The sequence below is a fragment of the Stegostoma tigrinum genome, chromosome 26 (assembly GCF_030684315.1).
Source record: "Stegostoma tigrinum isolate sSteTig4 chromosome 26, sSteTig4.hap1, whole genome shotgun sequence".
NCBI lineage: Eukaryota > Metazoa > Chordata > Chondrichthyes > Orectolobiformes > Stegostomatidae > Stegostoma > Stegostoma tigrinum.
This window is the reverse complement of record NC_081379.1, coordinates 41,267,659-41,289,060: the sequence shown is the minus strand read 5'-3', so window position 1 is coordinate 41,289,060 and position 21,402 is coordinate 41,267,659. Positions and strand designations below refer to the sequence as shown.

The 21,402-nt window shown below is 42.5% G+C and overlaps 1 protein-coding gene across 7 annotated transcripts in view; it reads left to right on the top strand.

The window, feature by feature from the left end:
• The window catches only part of LOC125463998 (oxysterol-binding protein 2-like), a 315,453-nt gene extending 298,358 nt beyond the window's left edge, over nt 1–17,095 (top strand). For all 7 annotated transcript variants that reach the window (XM_048555891.2, XM_048555890.2, XM_048555889.2 and 4 more), the window contains 5 exons: nt 37–140; nt 4,005–4,100; nt 6,070–6,254; nt 9,086–9,306; nt 9,885–17,095. In XM_048555891.2, coding sequence (XP_048411848.1) covers nt 37–140; nt 4,005–4,100; nt 6,070–6,254; nt 9,086–9,306; nt 9,885–10,027 — 749 coding nt within the window. In that variant the 3' untranslated portion in view covers nt 10,028–17,095. The remainder of the gene's footprint in view (nt 1–36; nt 141–4,004; nt 4,101–6,069; nt 6,255–9,085; nt 9,307–9,884) is intronic.
• The last annotated feature ends 4,307 nt before the right edge of the window (nt 17,096–21,402 follow it).

Below are 21,402 nucleotides of genomic sequence, written 5' to 3'. Positions count from 1 at the left end.
CTGTACTGATTCTAGCTGCCTCTTGTTGTCCTGCAGGTGCTATTCACTTACAGTTTAATTCCGGCGGTAACCACTATGTGTGGAGGAAGGTCACTTCCACAGTGCACAACATCATCGTGGGCAAGCTATGGATTGACCAGGTCAGTACAGAGCAGCATAAAGCACTTATAAACTCTCTCGTGTGGCTCAGAACAGAAATTGATTTCTTTGAGTTAAATGTGAGGATATTCAGGTAACTACAGAAAGGGTCATTGAACTAGGGAAAATAGTGGGTCACCATTCCTCTGTGTCCATCCATTCACGAACCATGGAAATGGGAAAATGCAAAATAAATCATTCCCATTGCAGGTAGAAATGTAGCATTGTGGTAATGTTACAGATGAATAATCCAGAGAGCCAGGCTAATGTCCCAAATGGGGGAGTTTGACTTCATTTAATTCATAAATCTGAAATGAACAACTAGTCTTGCTGATGGTCATGAAATTACCAGATTTTTGCGTAACCCCTTCTGGCTCACTGCCCTATAAGGATGGGAATCTGCTGTCTTTACCTGGTCTGGCCTACATGGTGACTTCAGACACACACCAATGTGGGGTTGATTCTTGTCTGCCCTCTGAATGCTCTCGCAGGTCGCTCAGTTGTATCAACCCACTGCAGAAAAGACTGAAAATAATAAAATTGGGCACACCAACCATAGTTGACCTCTGCAGAGGAAATGACAAAAGCGCACACTACCAAGGCGATCCTTTAGATCCCTTCAAATATCTGGAGTCTTCTGCTAAAATCGGGATAGCTGTTCACCATTTGCAAGAAGCACTGAGGCTACCTGAATCTTAGAATATATTCTGGGTATGGGCCACAGTGCCTATCATCTAGAGTGGCTTGGTAGCATCACAAACATATCTAGCTATGGCGGTTTTGGAAGGAGTGACCCCCACCCCTCCCCCAATACAGTTCTTCTGGAGAGGAAGTTCCTGAACCGAGATTGGAAATGTTTTGTTCAGTAGGAGATGAAGGATGCAAACCTAAGGTGGAAAAATGAAGTGCCGATCATAGCTTAATTGAATGGTGGCACAGATCTAGGGAAACGAATTGTCTGCTTCTGTTCCTGTTTTCCACAAGTATAACTCTCAACATACGTCTAGATGTAAAAAGAAGGCAAACCAAATTAATTCATTGTGCCCCAAATGCTTTATGCATGCCAAGTAGACCTAGGTAGGTGCAGTGTCTGGTCTAAGTCAGGTAATATCAGGTGGAGCAATGACCGATGTTATAGATGGCCCTTTTATGTGTTCAGATTTTTGAAGCTAGTACAGTTGGATGGATGTTGAGTGAGCATGAGCTTGACAAAAACCGAAATGACTGCAGATGCTGGAAATCAGAAAGAAAAACAGAAATTACTGGAAAAGCTCAGCAGGTCTGGCATCATCTGTGGAGGGAAATCAGAGTTAACGTTTTGCGAGAACTCTGAGGAAGGGTCACTGGATCTGAAACATTAACGCTCCAAGCTCATTCTCAACAAAAAAAAACAGAAATAGCTAGAAAAGCCTATCAGGTCTGCTAACATCTGTGGAGTGAAATCAGAGTTAACGTTTCAGGTCCAGTGACCCTTCCTCAGAGTTCTCGCAAAACGTTAACTCTGATTTCACTCCACAGATGTTGGCAGACTGGGATTTTCTAGCTATTTCTTTTTTTTTTGTTGTTGAAAATGAGCTTGGATTTGGCTGAGATTTCCATCTCAATCCTAGGCAGAGTAGCCCAGCAACATTTGCTGGCTTCCAGAAGCAGAGCTAGGAGAATAAGGGAAGAATTAAATGTAAAAAGCATTTGCACATATGTTGCTGGAGTTGTATTGCACTGGGGCTGCTGTTGGTCACAATCTACATGTAAGTTAGCACTACGTTAATGTTGTTTGGTCTCCATAACACCTTGTGGTCTGAGAAAAGATGGTATAAGCCTTCCTCAGTAAAACAAGGCGATACGTCCATTCCATGGTCAAAGTTGAAGAGGAACTGCAATTCCAAAATATTTTTCCTTTAAGGTTTTGGAGTAGATTTGTAGCTCGGGTTGTGGGTGTTGAGGTTGGTTGGCTCGCTGAGCTGGTTTGTTGTTCCGCGGATGTTTCATTACCGTGCTTGGTAACATCCTCAGTGCAGCCTCTGATGAAGCGTTGGTGTGTTTTCCCACCTGGCTTTTAAATTCTGGGGTCCGTTGAGATGGATTGCCTCACTTCCGGGTTTCCTCCGTAGTGGAATGTATGTGGGGTCGAGTTTAATGTGTTTATTAGCCTGCTTCGTGGAGTGCCATGCGTCCAGGAATTCTCGTGCTTGTCTCTGCCTAGCCTGTCCCAGGATCTTGGTGTTGTCCCAGTTGAAGTCATGGTTCTCCTTGTCCGTGTGGATTGAGATGAGTGAGGTATCGGTCGTGTCTTTTTGTAGCCAGTTGGTGTTCATGTGCTCTTGTTAGTTTCCTTCCGGTTTGTCCGATGTAGTGTTTCTCGCTCTCTCTGCAGGGGATCTTGTCGATGACATTGACATTGGTCCTGTCTGTGGTGGGGAGTGGGTTTTTAGTTCGGGTGAGCACTTGTTGTAGGGTTGCTGTGGGTTTGTGTGCCACTCTGATGCCCAGCGGTTGTGTAAGTCTTGTGGTGAGTTCTGACGTGTTCCTGATGTAGGGTAGTGCGATGAGTGTGTTGGGGCGTGTAGAATCTTTCTGATGCTGTTCCTGTAGGTATCTCCTGACCCAGTTCTTTGGATATCCGTTATCCTTGAACAGTTGGAAGAGGTATTCCTCCTCCTCTTGGTGTAGTTCCATGTTGCTGCAGTGTGTTGCAACACACTGTACATGAACACCGACTGACTACTAAAAGACACGACCGATACTCTCTCACTCTCAATCCACATGGACAAGAAGAACCACAAATTCAACTGGGACAACACCAAGATCCTGGGACAGGCTAGGCAGAGACAAGCACGAGAATTCCTGGAAGGATGCTGTTAATAAACACACTGAACTCAACCCCGTATACATTCCACTACGGAGGAAACCCGGAAGTGAGGCAATCCATCGTGACGGACCCCAGGTGGGAAAACACACCAACGCTTCATCAGAGGCTTCACCTGCGGATGTTACCAAGCACGGTAATGAAACGTCTGTGGAACAACAAACCAGCTTGACAAGCCAACCAACCTCAATATTTTTCCTTTATTGGTTCCAGATATTCCTCTGATTTCAGAATATATTGTGGTTGTGCAGGAAGGAAGAAGCATCTTGTCATGGTGACCCAGTTCATTATGAAATAATGAACTGAATTTGAAGGAAGACCAACTGCACTCTGAGAGCAGTTTGCAAAACAAGCTCCAGTCCACAGTAATGCTATAATTACCACCTTTTGCCAAGTCAAACATGAAGCAGAACTAGGGTTTGGGCTCAAGTTTTCTCTTCTATTACTTATTCCTGATAAAAGTGCTTTAAAAATATTGACAACCAATGTCATTCTATCTGAATAGACATAGAGGTGTGAAATTTATATTTTTTCATTAAAATTTGACCCCTATCCTAGAATAGAATGTAATTTGTTGCCACTGCAAAAAGAGTGAAAAGTGTTCAAGTTGCTATACTCCAGCACCTTTTACTAATAACAGAAATGATATATTTAAAAAATTAAAGCAATTCATTTTCATTCATTTCATGGCCCATGGATTACCAACGTCAAGGAAAAGATAGGAACTTAGTTTTGACATTTCCAGATAGCCTCCTCACCTGCCACATAGACAGCAGAAGCGCAACTTGTGATTAGACCTCTTTATAAGATGAGGGCCTCACTGCAGACTGAGCTAGTGCAGGGTTTCTATGAATCTGCATTGCTAATCGATAAAAATGCCTTTAGACAGCTTAGTATACCACATCCAGTTCTCACTCAACTTCAGGACGTCAGTCAATTTCACTTATGGTTAAAAATTTGTGACACATTCTGTGTATAATCATGCTCTCTGTCCTTTTAGTCAGGCGAGATCGAAATCATAAATAACCAGACGAAGGACAAGTGTCAACTCAAATTCAGTCCCTACAGCTACTTCTCACGGGAATGTGCCAGAAAGGTGAGTGCTAGCCCAGCTCTGTCTCAATACTTCATTCGAGAAAGCATTGGCTGAAAGCCAGGAATTTTTTATTTGGTGTAACTATTACATAAAAGTGGGTTTTAACTTTATCACTGCTTGCAACTTAATACAAAACCATTCAGTATCCATGCACAAAGTTCAGTAAGGAGCTTGACATAAAATCAAAAAAACTATGGCTTCTAGAAGTCTGAAACAAACACAGAGGATGCTGGAGAAACCCAGCAGTTCAGGCATCATCTGTGGAGAGAGGAGCAAATACAATACAACTTTTCAGAATGAAAGGGGTTGGAAAATTTGTTTTTTTATGCTATAATCAGAGGGGAAGGAGGAGCAAGTGGAACATTTTGTGAACAAAAGATAAGGATCTGCTAACTATGGTGAGGGGATCTATTTCACTCCCTCATCCTAAGCTGCTGAATTTTTTTCAGCAATTTGTTTCTTTTTCATTAAGAACCCTGGTAATTGTCACCAGAAATGATGCATTACAGTAAAAGGTGCATTATTGAAAGTTGTAGAATGTGTGTTTCTATACATTCTCTTTCTCTAGGCAGGTGATCCTACCACAGCTTGCTGAAAACCAGGAATATTCTCTCTGTACAACTTGTAGCTTTCATTTCAACTGGGCTTCTAAGAGTCTAACCTTACCGTTTCATCATTTAGAGTTAAATTTATCTATTTCCCCCTCCTACTTGGAGCAAGCTCCTTGTCTCCAGGCAATTTCAGGAGAGTGAGTGATGTTTTCATTGGGGTGCAGAGAAGATGAATAATTTTGGGAGATTTGTCTTGCTCACTCTGTGACTAAAGCAGTTCAGAGAATCGTTTAGCTCTACCACAACCCATTCAGCCTGTTGTGCTGTGCTGGCGTTTTGAAAGCCATATGATTAGTCTCGGCCGTCTCCTTTTCCCCTCTTCTAGTCCAGCAATGTTTTCAAGCTTTTGTCCAGATTTCTTTTTGGGAATTTGCTACGCAATCTGCTTTCATCACCTGTTCTATTCGGTACACTACAGGCTATTTAGCAAAAGGAAGGTAATGGGGACTTATTTCAGTAACATATGATTATCAAAATCACCTAGATATTTGTGTTCACTGAAGGGTAATGTAATAGTCCCAAACCATGGATCAGCTAGGCTCTGCTTAGAGATATGCAGAGGGTAGCTCGATTTGAATGGGAGCTGCATTTGTGTGCAACTCAAGTAAGCAAAAATCTACTCATAATCGATGATAGCTTTCAAATTGTCAGTTGACTTGGCCACAAACACTTGGTCAGTGATTGATTTAAAATTTGAGTCTCACTTAAACAGGATGTTACTCCATTACACAGCATCTCCACTAGCCCCTTTGTCTCCTATTGGGATTCTTCCAGTTCATGTGGACGTTTCAGTAGCTTTTCGGGGCCTGTGTGGTACACAGAGACTGAATATAGAATTGAAAACAATTTGCAACACAGATACTGACCTCTCTTTATAACTGGGAAGGTCAGTGTTTCCATCCCACGTGAACCTCCTCCACAAAGCGTCATTTAGTTTCACAATATCCTTCCATACCTTTCTCCTTCATGTGCTGAATAAGGTTCTTCCCGAATGCATCTATTCTGTTCACCTAAACTGTGCCATTATTCCTGGCTCAGAGGGTGCTTGTGTTGACCTTTGAACTTTAAATCACCTTCGTGGATTAAATGGTGTAGCCGTAGCCCTAGCTCAGTGAGATACCTACAGTGATGGTACACAGGGAACACTGAGCATGTTGGTGCAGATAGGATTTGAATAAATTTCATCCTGTGCAATGATTCCTATCACCTGTAGGCTTTCCTTCCACAGTCAATGCAGTGCAAAATATGACAGGAGTTGTAGGGATGGCTAGATTGATGCAATAAACGCCTCCTCTCTCTGAATTTGGGGAAGTCTGGTGTAATATGACAAGAGGATATTTGTCTCCTGGTGCAATTAGGTGACAGGCGTAGTGACGGACACAGACGGCAGAGCCAGTTACATCTTGTCGGGGACATGGGATGAGAAGATGGAGTTTGCTAAGGTCGTGGAGAGCAGTCAAGATGGGACCAGCTGCGAGGGCAAACAGAAAACTGTTTACCAGACTCTGCCACCCAAAGTGCTGTGGAGGAAGTACACTCTTCCGTGAGTACCTGTTGCTGACTTTGCAAGCTCACTGTAGATCAGGCTTTGTAGATCTGCTGAGTACGCTGTGCTGTAATCCCAGACAAACCCCTAATGCCCAACCGAGTGCCCTTTCAAAGAGCCAATCATGGGCCTCTGTCATGATTTTGGATTTTATGATCCAACCCTAGACATTGACCCACACACACAGCCTGTTCTGAACAGATTTATCTGTGGGAAGACTAATCTTTTCACTTGCTTCCAACCAATTGTAACTTGATGTTGCAGGACTTGTGCCCACCAAAAGGGATTAACTCTCTTCATCCAATTCTTCCCAATTCTACTTGGGCACCAGAGAGCCTCGCCTGTGCTGGGATATTAACCCTTTCGTAATCTTCCTTTCACTTACGTAAAGGCTTGATAGTTTTCTTTTAATTCCCGCACAGAATGTGGGTGTCACAGGCTAGGCCAGCATTTATTGCCCAGAGAACAATTAAGAGTCAACCTCATTGCTGTGGTCTGGAGTCACATGTAGGCTACACCAGGTAAGGATGGCAGATCCCTCCCTGGTTAATTGCCACCGTCTCAGTCCACCATGGTGCATCATTATTGTACCATGCACAAAATGATACTTCCGTAGACAATTGCAGAATTATATGAAATATCCAACACGAGGAGGTGAAACATCACGAACCTCTTACCCTGTTGGACATTCCAATGAAGATCCAGTGTCCACGGAGCTATGCAGATCAGTACAGTAAATTCCTTTGACTGAAATAATGTGATTCAGTACATGTAACAATCAGAATGCAGTATTTAACCTTTGCTGAGAGAGCAAAAGCATCCCAAATTCTTCTCCCAACCTTGATCACTCCATCCCCCGACCACTGCCCTCACACATTTTCTCCCCCCACCCCCACCCAACTCCTAATACCTGTACAGGTGTGAAACACCATTCTGAGGCCAGTGACCTCAAACTGCCTGATCATACGTGCATGTGGATGACACTCCAGAGAAAATGAAACAATGCATTATCAATGCACATGGATGTGGCAGCCTACAGACTTCTAAGCCTACATCCTACTCAGCACTGAAATCATTTACTCCGCTGTAGTCTGCCCTCACTTCTACCTAGTCCCCAGAGACAGTGAAACTTTTATACACACTCTTGGTGCATTTCTGTTTCTCCAGTATCTTACTTTCCAGTCTCCTATCCTTCATTATCTGGAACTCAGTTCAACATTCATCTAGCTCTACCCAGACATCTGTGAAATCCAGCTCAACCTTGTTTTCTGTCTCCCTGTGTCTAAGGACTGAGTTTGACTTTCCTGCCACTCCATGACTTTACGCACTTTATTTCCACAATGCCTCCAACCTTTTGCCCCTCTTGAAACTCTCAATTTTTCCATTCTGCCCATCCTTCCCTTCATTTGGTGGCATAGCAGTTAGCTATTTGGCTCACATATGAGAATTCTCTCCTAAATCTCATTGTCATGGCACAATTTGCAATCAAACCTTTAATCACATGCCCTGTCTCTCTCTCATGGTTTGCTATTCATTCTTTTATTCACTTTTGTTCTTTCTGTAATGATTGTGGACCAATTTGTGCTAATGATGATGTACAGTTGCAAGTTCATCTTGTGACTGTGCTTCATATTATTATGGACAACGCGAGACTTCCTTAAAATATATTATGAAGATTGCCAAAACCCTAACTTTTTTTTTCTTATTTTAAACATCAAGTGTAAGGCGTTACATTCCAGAAGCAATCCAATTGGTCGAACTACTCAACTTTAAGCAAAATACACTTGATTTTGTCTATTTTTATACTATAGTTACAATGCAAAAACAAAAGAATTGGCTTAACTATAACTCTGTTGAAATGCTTAACAAGATAATACTACTACTAATTAACTGTTCCAATATATAGTAACATCTCATAAACACACCCTTGGCAAAGGCAAATGCAATAAAATAGATTGTTTCACATGCAATTCTAGCAGCAGGAAGAGAACCTAAGCCTTTAGCTGTAACAGAGAGAGAGAGGAACAAGAGCTTCCACATCCAGCTTCAAGATCTCAAAAACCACAAAAAAGTAAAACTAAAAAAATCCTGATTCTGTGGGAGCTTGACCCCACCCATTCAGGCTTCTTCTATTGTTCTAACTTTTAAAAAGCCCCAAGACCTCATAAGCTGTTTACTTCATTGGCTTTAAGCAGACTGCTCAGCGCCTGCGTCAGCCTGCCTTCATTTAAATAAAAGGAACAAAATGCACCTCCTAAAGCCATTGTATTTGTCACAATGTACAAGTCAAGTCATTATTATTTTTAGAGACACGCAAGGTAACACCAGTCACTGCAATATTCTGCACCTTGCGATTTCGGGCATAGATGGGCCCTGGGAACATGAAATTCATAATGTATTCAGCAGTTTTGGGCTTGTTCTACCATTCATTTCGATCCTGATTATTGTTTCCTAATTCATACTTTAGCTCAATTAATACGCTTACCCTCTATATTGCTCAGTACCCAAGGAACTAACTCAGTAAAAGTGTATTGATCTCTGTTATAAAGATTTTTAATTGACCCAGTGAGTTCCAGATTTTCTCTCCCTTGCCTGAAGAAGCATTTCCTGATTGAAATCCCGAATGGCCTCGCTTGAATTTGAAGAATCTATTCTTTTATTCTGGGTGGCCTCCACAGGGAAATAGTTCTTCCGCAAAGACCTCAACTGGACCACATAGTGAAATCCATTAATCATTCTGGTGAATCTATGCAACACCTTCTTCCAATGCCATTCATACAGGATTGCTGTGCTGAGATATCCAATAATTGTTGGTTCTTCTATTGCAGTGATAATGCAGAAAACATGTACTACTTCTCTGAACTGGCATTGACCCTGAATGAAATGGAGAGTGAAACAGCACCGACTGACAGTCGCTTGCGACCGGATCAACGTCTGATGGAGAATGGCGAGTGGGAGGAGGCGAATGTGGAAAAGCAGCGATTGGAGGAGAAGCAGAGAGCTGTGCGGCGCTTGAGGGAGGCAGAGGCAGCGACAGCTGCTGAGGAAGGTGAGGGTCAACCATGTCCCAGTTGTGGCTCAGCTGCAGCTGGGAGAGGCACTGGATGGTGCTGGCGAGTAATCTCAGAACTCTGAACTTTCACATCAGACTCCAGCGCGTCTGCCCACCTTAGCCTTAATGTGTGGACCTCTGAGGAAAACTAGCATCTCCCACAGAGATCAGACTTCAAAATGCAATAATCTTTACAGACAAGGAGGACAATTCCGATGTCCTGTAACCTCAAGTGGTTATGTGAGAAGAGAGATATCACTGTAAGGAAAGAGGGTGTGCTCACAATATTGAGAATGACTTATTACTGGGAGTGTACAAATGCACTTTCATCTGCTATCTTAGCACTAGCTCAGGTGGTAGCATTCTTGTCTCTAAGTCAGGACACTGGCTTTGGGGTCTTGAGCAGGTATTTAGGATGGGACTTAAAGGGAATACTGCTGTGTAGGCATTATGTGCTGTTTCCCATGTGATTATAGTAGCTATAATTCAGAAGTGTTTAATTGGCTGTGAAGTACTTTTTGGGTATTCTGAAATTGTGCTAGACTCTGTAACAATGCATGTTCCTCCATTTACAGGCAGTGAATATGAGCCCTACCAACCAGTATGGTTCGAGAAAAAAGAGGACCCCATCACCGGAGACGACATGTACGTTTACAAAGGGGGCTACTGGGAGTGCAAGGAAACCCAAGACTGGAAGATGTGCCCAGATATCTTCTGAGCACCATTGTTTTGGGTCCAGTGGACTTCAGAGTCTCCCTGCTCGCCTGTGGGAGAGAAAAGGAGTGCTGCGAGCCTCCACTGCAGAACTCGAAACAGTGGAAACACAGGGCAGCTTTCTGGTGCAGACAACATCAATGCAAAAGAACACCATGCCCCCATCACCCCCAACAAGGATACACACTGCAGAAGAGCCACAGACAGTTGTTAGGTTAAGTGTCCGGGAAGTAGTGTAAAAGCTGTGGTTTGTTTAGAGATTGGGCATGAGCACCAGTACTTCAACAATCAAATCCCCCTCCCAAAAAAAACCCCAAGTGTTACATGTGATCCATACGTTTGGGCATGAACGAGATGATCACTCGTTATCCTGACCAGAGATTTGTTTTTGATTCATTACAGCTGAAGTTACATTCTACTCTTTTTAAATCAAGTGAACAGCACAGACCACTGGTTGAGGAATCTTATAGCTCTCACCTCAACCTATCAGAAGGCAGGTTGAGCTTGTTCAGTCCTGATGACTTTGGTGTAAAGATAACCACGTTTGCAGAAGCAAATGACTCATAGATAAAAAGGATCAGCAGCCAGGGGAGAAAGGGCCTTTTCCACAAGGTTTTATAAGGACTTGAAATGCAAATATAGGGTATCGGGAATTATGCTTTTGGAGGGTGACGTGTAGACCATATCAGTGTAGATGTTGTCCCATATCATAGCCGTGTCTAGTTTGAGTAAGTCATCTTTTACATCTGCTTCGAACCTCACATTTTCATGCTTCTGCGATTTTGTGGCATAATTACATTTGCTGCCTGCCTAATGCAAGAGATTTGCACAGAGTATTACACTGCATCACTTAGCCTAACTTTTATCGTCCATCATCAGTGTTATTCTCTACCTCACCAGCCTGAGTTAATTAGCCCCACTTCTTGCCCAGACGCCCAACACAATCTGCTGGGTCACTGACACAACAGGTTGCTATCTTGCTGGTGGTATGCTAAACCACTTCAGATCAGCGTTTTATTTTAAGTGTTAGGTCTGCCGCCTGGCAACTTGGTATCACTCCCTTCAAATCCATAGGAAAGGATTAGACGTGGCTGCCAAGATTTGCAGCACATAGTGACACAAACATGAGCTCGAATTCTGAGCATGGTCTGGCTCGCTGCCCCACTTCTTGCTGGCTTATACTTGGCCCTTTAATTGTCAAATTGGTTTCTAAGTGGCCATTAAAGAGGGTGCCCTCTAAAAGCAGGCATGACCTCTTTGTAAACAAAAACAGCTAATTAGTTTGCTGCATGCAGTGTTCCCAAGACCATTGAGACTAGATGATAGACTGTTGTTTTGGGAGAATGTGCTTCCCAGTATCCTCCCACCATTGGAGTAGAGATCATGGAGGAAGCCTCTTGGAAATGGCCTATGCTTTTGGGTGGGGATCAGAATGTGATCTTTCAGGTCTTGCTTACCTGTAGCTTAATTTTCTGCAAATTATGTTTCATGTGTTTATATCACAGCTTGAGGTGTACGATTTCAAGGCCAGGATAACGGTTGGGGACTGGGATGTAATGCTGGTGCCTTGTTTAAAGTAAAATGAAAATGTACTGAAGTAGTCTCTGACATTGGAGTGGCTGTTTGTGGATCATACAGGGATCCCATTGCCAGCTTCTTGCTGTGCCGCTGCCATCTGGTGCCACAGTCCCACAACATTAGCAGCAAACCACAGCCACAGAATGCTGTGCTGACAGAATGACGTGGGCTTGTGCCAGAGGAGCAGGGACAGGAAACATACAATCTCCAAATAGAAAGTAGAGCTACTTGGAAAATAGAGCACTTTGCTCCTAAAAGCAACTGTCAGATTCTCGGATAACCTCATAGAAAGCTGCACAGACATGAATTTCCCAATTTGGTGTTTATTTTGTCACTTTCCCCATCTGCCACATTTTCCAACTAATGGCTGAATCTTTTAAATAAAGTGCCAATGCTGTGTAGATCCTTGGAGACCTAGTATCCAACAAGAGCCCTGCAGGTTGGCTGATAACTTTCTCTGATGGGTTGAGGGGCTGCTGACAGAATAATACCAGTAGATTCAATGCAATGCAGTGGTCAGTGCAATGTGTGATTCTTTGTTCAGCTCCCAAACAGGACAGCCTATTGTTTGTTACTGATGAAATATAGAGACTGGCAGTGAACAGTAAGGCTCTGCACACAAGCTTCCTTGGATTGGCGTTCATTCAGAGGTGCCAGCTGGGTGTAGAGCACTGCTCCTGGAATACGAACAGCACATGACTAAAAAAGATCACAGAAATATAGATGTAGAGTTCTCTTTGTCCAATTTGTTCTCAACCTTCAGAAATGCCATCCACACAGCTCCCCCGAACATCTTAAAATTCACCCAACACGCACATTAAGGTAACCTCTGCCTAATGTCTCAACTAAAGGCCAATGTGTTCCAGCACTAGAGAAGGTTCGTGTTTACTGAACCTTGTGCTTATTCAACAGCGCAGTCTTGTACAACTCCTTGTGACTAAGTTCTTGTTGGATCACTGTTACAGGGGCCAGAGGATAAGGACTGGCATATTAACTTCACTGCTCAGTTCCTAACCTCATGTGCAGGGGTCGCAGAATCTGCTGAGGAAGATGTTTGGAGAATTATTGCTTGCAATGCTGCAGTTGGTCTTGCAGTAGGAGTTCCAACTATTTGTTGGCCCAGAAATCCTTGTGGATGAAAGAACTTGCCCAAATTGCCCGATTGATATTATGATTCCAATGTTGCTGTGTTTCATACTGAAATACTGGTGAATTGTAGCGCAGCTTTATTTTTGTTTTAACAGACAGGGCTCTTGTGTGAAACCCTCATTAGAATGTCACATTCAAGCACATAAGCTGTCTCCTTCCAACCAGCAGTTCAGCAACTTTTATCGGGACAAAGGAGGGAGACTGAGTGGCCTGTGGCTGCTATGCAGTATAAAATTCAGGATTGGGCTCTGGGCAATACAGTCCTATAAAAGGTAATGTTGAACAGTTTAAATTTTAACTATTGCAATTCTGTTTCTCTAATCATGTATCTGAACATTAGTTTTTCTTCTGGATTGACAGCCCCAGGCGGGATGAGCATCTCCTATTGACTGAATAAGATTAGTAAGACACGTGGGATTCACGGTCCCTTCAGCCAATTCTATTAGTTGCTGTTCATGAGTTGTCAATATTACTGCCAGCAAATGAGATTTCTGACAGTTTCAGCCCCACTTCTGGATTACTTTTCCCTCTTGCAGCTGCTTCCATCTCATCAAAATAGCTTCTGCAAATATGGACATATTTGACTCTTTCTCTGACTGCATCACTTGTTCCCTGTTCTCTCCTCCCCAGACCTCTGCCCTAAATGCTGCTGCCCTGTCTCCTCTGCTTACCATCTGTCTATTGTACTCTTCAAAGCACTTTAGGATATGTTTTTTTTCTACATTTTTAAGGCACTTTATTAGTGAAAGCTTGTTGTTTGTTGTAATTGAATGCCCTTAGTTAGAGAATTTGGCAAATTTGACACAAGCAGGAGGTCAGCCCTTGGCCTGTCTCCAAGATGTTTGAATCTCAGCAAATACAAATCCTTCCAAATACGGTGTCTTCTGACATATTTTAGAGGCGATGTTAACTCCAGCCTTTCCTCACTAATTCCAAGTAGTTCTGTAACTCAGTTGATCCATTAATACTGGTCACAATTTGCAGTGGCTAAATGAAGAATATTGAAGAGTTGCATATGGTTTGTAATGGCATGGAGATGAAGACCGCTGAGAACATGTGTTACTGACTTGATAATCACTGCTGTGCTAGACAGTTGGATAGTTTTCATGAACCCATTCCCACTGAATCAGAATGCGTAGCAGGACCCTGGGGAGCAATTCCCAGGGCTGTTTTCCCAGTTGAGCCAGGTGCTTATGCCCTCTTTGTATTGTGTATACAAGTGAATCCTGATATACGCTGATATCCAGGTATGGATGGAACACCATACATCTTCCATGATCACATTTCCTTTTAAGGGTACAGTGCATTTGGACTGTGACATTATCTTTTTCCACACGGTACCCCATGCTGATAGCTCACCTAATTGATTAGGGGCATTGAATGGAAACCAGATGTCTCCAGCCAGTGAAGAGGAAAATCAGAGGGATGTGTGCTCTCCCTCTGACCACTTGGTCCCACATAACAGCTGAGAACTTAAGAGGCAGCATCAGCTCTTGGGGGAGAGGACTATGTTCCCCCCTTTTGAGTAGGGAGTCTGTGACTCATTTCAGCAAGCTTTCACAGAGCTTTCAAACTTGCAGTTAAGAAACTATGACCTCAAACAAACGAACCCCCTAAATCGCCTTTCGTATTCATCCGTTTTTGAAATGAGTAAGGTCTGACTATCCGTTTCTGACGGGGACAGACTCTGATTCAATAATTGGCCAATATGTATATCTGGATTTCACTGTACCTATGGAACTTTGCATCCCCTTCAGCAGCAGGATTTGATCTGTTATAAAGTATTTTTTTCTGAATCTAACTTGCCACAGCACAATTGTAGCTTGTTACTTCCGATAAATTGTCAGACTGTTGGAAACATTATCTTGCTGGCACCTGTTGTGAATATCTAATGGGGCAGAAAAGGACCCAAATAGATCATGTGTAAATATATTTACATTATTTAAACAGTTTAGAACATAAAAACCAAGAAATGTAGATCTGCAGTTTACATTTGAGATTGACTACCATATTTATATTGCTAAGATTTGCATATCAATAATGTTGAAACAGCACTGTCTATCCCGAGTGAATCCATGGCTACTTTGAAGGAGATGAAGCGAAAGAAAAGAACTGATTATGATTCAAGTTGCCTGGAAGATTTGGAAGCTCTGAATTCATTTGATAGATTGCTACTACAATATATAAGATGCCGTCTTCCCCCAGCACTTTTTCAGTACTCATCTGGTGCCTCTCACTGCCTCGGTCAGCCAAGAGGGTAGCATGGTGTGACCAGCAAATATCACCCCACCCCAACCCCTCATTTCACCTACTTCACCTTCATACCAACCATGCTACTCTATGATTGGTCAAGAGGTGAGTGCATTTGTATACACATCTCTGCCATCTTTCATTCAACCTTTCCTCCCATCTCCCCATTCCCTTGTGTTTGGCACGAATGGTGCATCTAGTATTTCTTCCTTGCTGAAATAATTTCAGACTGATGTTTTAAGTGTCATACTGTTTGCACAGATGGCAAGCAAAGAGAATACAAATTAGGCCGCCAGATTTCTCTGTTTGGATAGATGTTGTGAAGTGTTCTCTTTGGTGCTATTAGATTCTGAATGATCCATGACTGGATAAAGCACTGTATCAAAACTGCATGGTACTGAATGTGGATTCGCAACTGGAATGTTTGTACATCTGAGACGGTCCTTGCAGCTTGACAAGAATATATAGGAAACTCTCACTCAAACAATGCAAAGAGGAGGGGCTTTTCTGAGAATGACTCAGTTGAAAAATTCCCATTGTCACACTGATATCGCCTTATGACTTGCATCCTTACCCCTCAACAATGTCTGTGTCCAATATTATTGTCAGCAAAGGTTACAAGCTTCCAATATGTAAAATACTTTTTTTTTTCAAGGGTATGTAACAAAATCCAGCAGCTTCACTTTTAAGCTGACGCTAGGGATGCCTCCAAAGGTTATGCATGAGTATTTCAGCAGAAAGGTGTACTATACCTTTTAGCCAAGTCTAAATTGAACAGGACAGTAGCAGGACTGACGTAGTTCCTTAAAACAGAAGCCCACCTAGTTGGACAGAAAGTTGTGATATCTGGTTCTCTAATTAATACAATAAGCCAATTTAGCCACGTTGAAATGAAATAAACCACATCTTGGGACAATGCTGTTTACCTCTACCTCCAAGAACTGTTGAAACGAACTTTTGCGTTCTCACAAGCTCAGAGGCTGCTCCAATTAATGTCATTTTTAGATCACATTGCTTTTGAAGTTCATTTCAGTGGGGGTGATTTTACTTACACCTTGCATTGAGGATCTATACACTAATCGTGTAACCACCTCCCCTCCAATAACAAGTTAAAGATCTGGTAGTTTGAAAAGCAAAAATACATTAAGTGTAGGTATCCTGTAGACTGTGTGAAAGTCTGCTACCTAAAGGTGTGAACGTGTGACACCATAATCTCAATACTAGCTCTAGCTAACTTGTTTTTTATCTGGATCTCAGAATATCCAGCAGCACCCCCAAGTCGCATTCTAAATGACAGTTGGACAATTTGTTGAATTCACAGGCAACTTGTTCATGCTTTGCATTGGAAACAGTGAGATTGATAGTGAATCCAACTCCCTTGACTTGCATTTTAAGACTTATTTAGGTGGGCTAACATTGGGGTGTTGTTCCCATCATGATAAGACTAGAATTCGGGACAGAACTCAAAACTCTGGTGGGCTGTGCAAGAATTATCAGTGTTGCCTTACCTTGGAACAGTTGAATCACCTGCCTGCTGAAGACTGCCACCAGAGTCTGAACGGTAAATATTATGACACATCTGCAATATGAAGGGAGTGGCATTTTTAAGTTGTGTTGATTCGCAATGTTAGTACAGAAAAACTCAATTGTGATTATGCCTTTCTCTAATTCTACTTTGTAATATTCAATGATAGAAAATGTGCAGAAAATCTAGCTTACTGAAACCACACAGAAGAATAGTTTGCATTTTCAATGGTGCAAAGATATGTCCAGTGTTCAGTGTTAATCATGCTCTTCCCATGTACTTCTATAACCTGCTTAATTATGCAAGTAGCCAAAGCTCCTTATTTTCTATGTAAATTTGAATTGCTTAAAGGAATATATTTACATACATTAATCAATTATTTGCATAAAATGTTAGCTTTTGGGAGCACCCACCTGCTCACTTGCATATTCCACCACTGTTAGATTAAATCTAACCAGCACCAATCCAAATCCACACTGATCTGACAGGACAGCAGAATACACCCTTCTTGTGAGATTAAAGACAAAAAAAATGCCAAAAAAGTAGAAATAAAATAATATCAGAAATAAAGAGCCACTGTTGTATTGGTGCTTTGTGACATTTCTCTCCTATCATTTAGTTTCTAATTATAGCAAACTGAATTTTCGGCATTCAGGCACTGGTTGAGTATGTAATGCTGTCTCGGCATGCTGGAATGTCAGGATGCTACCAGGAAGCTCTTATCAAAATGATCATTGAATGCGACATCCAGTGAGAGCATCCCACCAGGTTCTAGACTGCTTACTGCCTACTGTGTTCTGGAGTACTCCATCAGTGGCAGTCTGGACTGATCACCTTGTGTTCCAGTTAATGCTTTTCCTTCTTTTAAAATTGATTTGCCCCCTGGCCCCGCACGATTGCACCTGTCTTACTGTTACCATTGCCTGTGGTCACTGCAGCAATCTGGGCGCCCTTTTACTGGGATGGGAGTAAATTGCTCTTCTCATTAATCTCAAGCAGTTTTAGTTTGCAGGACCATACTGCAGAGTCAATAAACCCATGAGTAAAAGTCATCAATTGCCAGCTTTGCCTGCTGCTGCTTTTGACAAAAAAAACTACACCATTTTAGGCAGGTAGATGCTTAATGTGTTTAGCAATGGATATTGTGTGTTATGTGCAACATAATGCTATACATGCTGAGACTGGTAACAAACTCCGCTTCCATTTTTACCATTTGTTTTGAACTAATTTTGTTGTCCAGTATCTCCCTCACCAAAGGTACAGACCCATTTTGAGCCCAAACTGTCCTCTGCTTCCAAATTCAATTAGCTTGATGTGCACGAGTTCAGACATTGACAGAAGAATTCTCAGATTGCAGAACAACATATGCAGTGTATTCCTGGGGCAATTGTGGTCAATACTAATATCATCCTTAGCAGCCATTGGATTGTTTTTCTGGATAATTTCTAAACACCCTGTTCAGAGATTATGGTGGAAGGTGGAACTTGAACCCAGATCTCGAGGCTCCTAGCTGTGATACTCAATGTACCTTGATACCAAATCTAACAAAAACAAAGTTGCTGGAAAAGCTCAGCAGGTCTGGCAACATCTGTGAAGGAAGAAACACAGTTAATGTTTTGGCCCCGGTGAACCTTCCTCAGAACTTGCTGAGATTTACAGCATTTGTGGTTTTTCCTTGATATCAAGTCTGTTACTTTCTGGCATTCAGTTGTAATGAGGTCCGGAGCAGTGTGACCCCAGGTTACTGGGAAGAAGTATCAACAAGTTGTATGGTTGAGAAAATGTCACTTGACATTATTGATGAACCCTACATCAGTTGCATGGTGGTTGATTGAGGGAAGCTGATACAAGAGTAATTAATTAGATTTAATAAAGCAAAGAACTGAAGACGCTGAAGATCTGTAACAAAAACAGAAATTACTGCTGAGATTCAGCTGATCTGGCAGGATGTGTGGAGAGGAAGCAAATTTAATGTTTTGAGTTCAATGATGACTTCAGAACTGAAAGCAGCTAGGAAAACATATGTGTTGATGATGACGGTTATGGGAGTTGGGATAGGCAGAGACAGAGAGGAAATGACAGACAAAAGGCTGGTTGACAGTAAACCAGGGAAGGAGAAAAGCCATTAATGGGGACAATTAGTAAATGAAAATAGGTTGACTGTGCTGACACCAGCCCATTTCATGACAGTCTGTGATGGGGGGGATTGGGGTGGGTAAAGGATGTAGAAGGAGGTGTTAAAGCTCTAAAATGATTGATCTGACTATAAATTCTGAAGGCTGCAGAGTCCCCAAGCAGATGAGATGCTATTCTTTCAGCTTTCTGTAAACTTCAATGGAGCTCTGTAATGATTCTGAGACAAAAATGTTGTCTAGGGAACACAGTGTGTTGAAATGGCAGATACCTGGAAGTTCAGGGTCATTTTTACGTAGACGTTCTGCAAAGTAGTCACCCAATTTGCATTTAGCCTCTTTAATATAGAAGAGACCACACTGTGAGCAGTGAATTTGGTAGACTAGATGGAGTGCAATGCAGGTTCACTTGGAAGGTGTTTCTGGAGCCCTAAATATTGAGGAAGGAGGAGGTAAATGGGCAAGTGTTGCATCTTTTGCACTTCCATGGGAAGGTGCCCTGGGGACGTGGAGAAGCATTGGAGATGTACTAGGAGTAGATAAGGATGACCCAGAAGGAACTGGTCCTTATGAAATGCTGACAGGGAAAGGGAATATGTGTCTGGTTATGGGATCCTTTTGGAGGTTCTGGAAATGGTGGCTTAGGATCCCCCAGTTCTTATTTTCCATCTCAATATCCTCCACATCCAAAGCATCATATCTGTGTTGTGTGAAGAAAGAGAAGGGGCAGCAGTGCAGGAAATGGATCAAATATGGTTAAGGTTTTTGTTAACCATGGTAATGGAGAAACCTCAGTTAAGGTAAAAGGTGGACATTTCTCAGGATTCCTGCAGATCGTAACATCATCAGAACACATGGTGGAGATGGAGACCCTAGGAGAATAGGGTGGAGTCTTTACAGGATGCAGAGTGAGAAACTGTGTATTCAAGATAACTGTCGGAGTCAGTGAGTTTGTAGTCGCCGTCAGTGAGCACCCAGAAATGGAAACAGATGTCAAGAAAGGGAAGAAATGGAGTCAGAGATGGACCAGGTGAAGATGAGAACAGTGTGGAAATTGAAATCAAATTTGCTAAATTTTTTCCAATTTCAAATGAGTGAGGGAAGCAGCACTAATGATGTAATCAATGTACCGGAGAAAGATTTGTGGGTAGGCATCTTCGGAGAATTTGAACAAAACATAGAGGCAAGTGCTACTGGGGTCCATGCAGGTTCTCATGGTCAAACCTTTGATCTGAAGAAAGTGACAGGAGTTAAAGGAAAAGTTGTTCAAAGTGATGACAAGCTCTGCCAGGCAGAGGAGAGTGGTATTGGATGGGGGGGGTCAGTTCTGGAGTCCTTTTCAGGGAGAAGCAGTGAGCCCTAAGACAATCCCATATTAGGATGGGCATGTAGAGGGATTGCCCATCCACGATGAAGAAGAATCAGATGGAGCCCACAAACTGGAAATTTTGGAATTGACATACATCTGCAGTTCTTCTGATGCTTTAAGTGGGAAGGCACTAGACAAAGAGAGAAAATCCTGCCTCAAGTTCAGAAGATATATGTTCTGTGGGAGAAATTCCTAATTTTTATGGACAGGAAACACCTGAATGTTTTTCAATATTGGAATCTACTTTTAGATTGGATTTTAGATTCCAATGCAAAACTCAACTAGAATAACTTGCTTGTGACTGATAATCCTTGGATGCACTACAGCCGAACATTGCAAAAGCAGTCTTTGTCCTGTGATTGAACTGCTTTTTAATGTCACATGGAGTAACTAAATTGCCTAGACAGTATTGTATTTGATATTAGTGTCCTTGTGGTAAGGCACAGTGAGAACATGTATTTGACATTTGCAGACATACTGTCTTTGTTTCAAATTTGTCTTGTTGTGGGCATTACCATCACTGATGGGGATGTTAATAGAACTTAATCCCTCTCTTAGTTGTAAGACTGACTACCACCATTCTTGACTGGGTGAGGCAAAAATAGAGTTAGATTGCTCGAATAGTCATTTCTGGGATCTGTCATTTAGTTCTGTCTATTGCCTGTTTCTTATGATCCAAAAGTGGAAATTGCTGGAAAAGCTCAGCAGGTCTGATAGCAGCTGTAGCGAGAAATCAGAGTCTATGTTTCAGGTTAAGTGACCTTTCCTCAGACCTGATGGTAACTAGGAAAATATTGATTGGTATACAGAAGATAGAGTCGGGGTGGGGGTGGTGGAGGTAGTAGATGAGGAGTAAACGTTAGGTGGGGATAGAGCCCAAAGAGAGAGAAGAACAGTTGGACTAACAAAGGAGTGGATAACAATCTGGATAGGTGGATGAAGAGCTTTTAATGGGGACTGTTGGTGGCTAACAATGGGTTGTGTGCGATAACAAAGCCTGGTGTGTGGGAGTTTGGGTAAGGACGATTGAACTCGATATTGAGTCTAGAATCCTGCAGGGTCCAAAAACTGTTGCTCTCGATGTTTAACATGTAGCTACATGTCACATGTAACTCTGTGGAGTATCTCATGCCCAGGTACACCATGTGTTGCTCCTAGCACCTCTCCTTCACTCCGTATTTAACTAGGGTTGATTACCCGATGAGATGATAGGGGCATGAGGGAGTTTCTAAGTTGACGTTACAGCTTCTCTCTGTTGCCTTTGACTGGGCGCTCAAATTCCCGCCCGCCGCTTCCGGAGTCCTCCTGTTGCTTGGCGACTGGAGCCGGGACTTCCGGCGTCCTTTGGTTACTAGGCGACCATCCCGGGAGCTGTC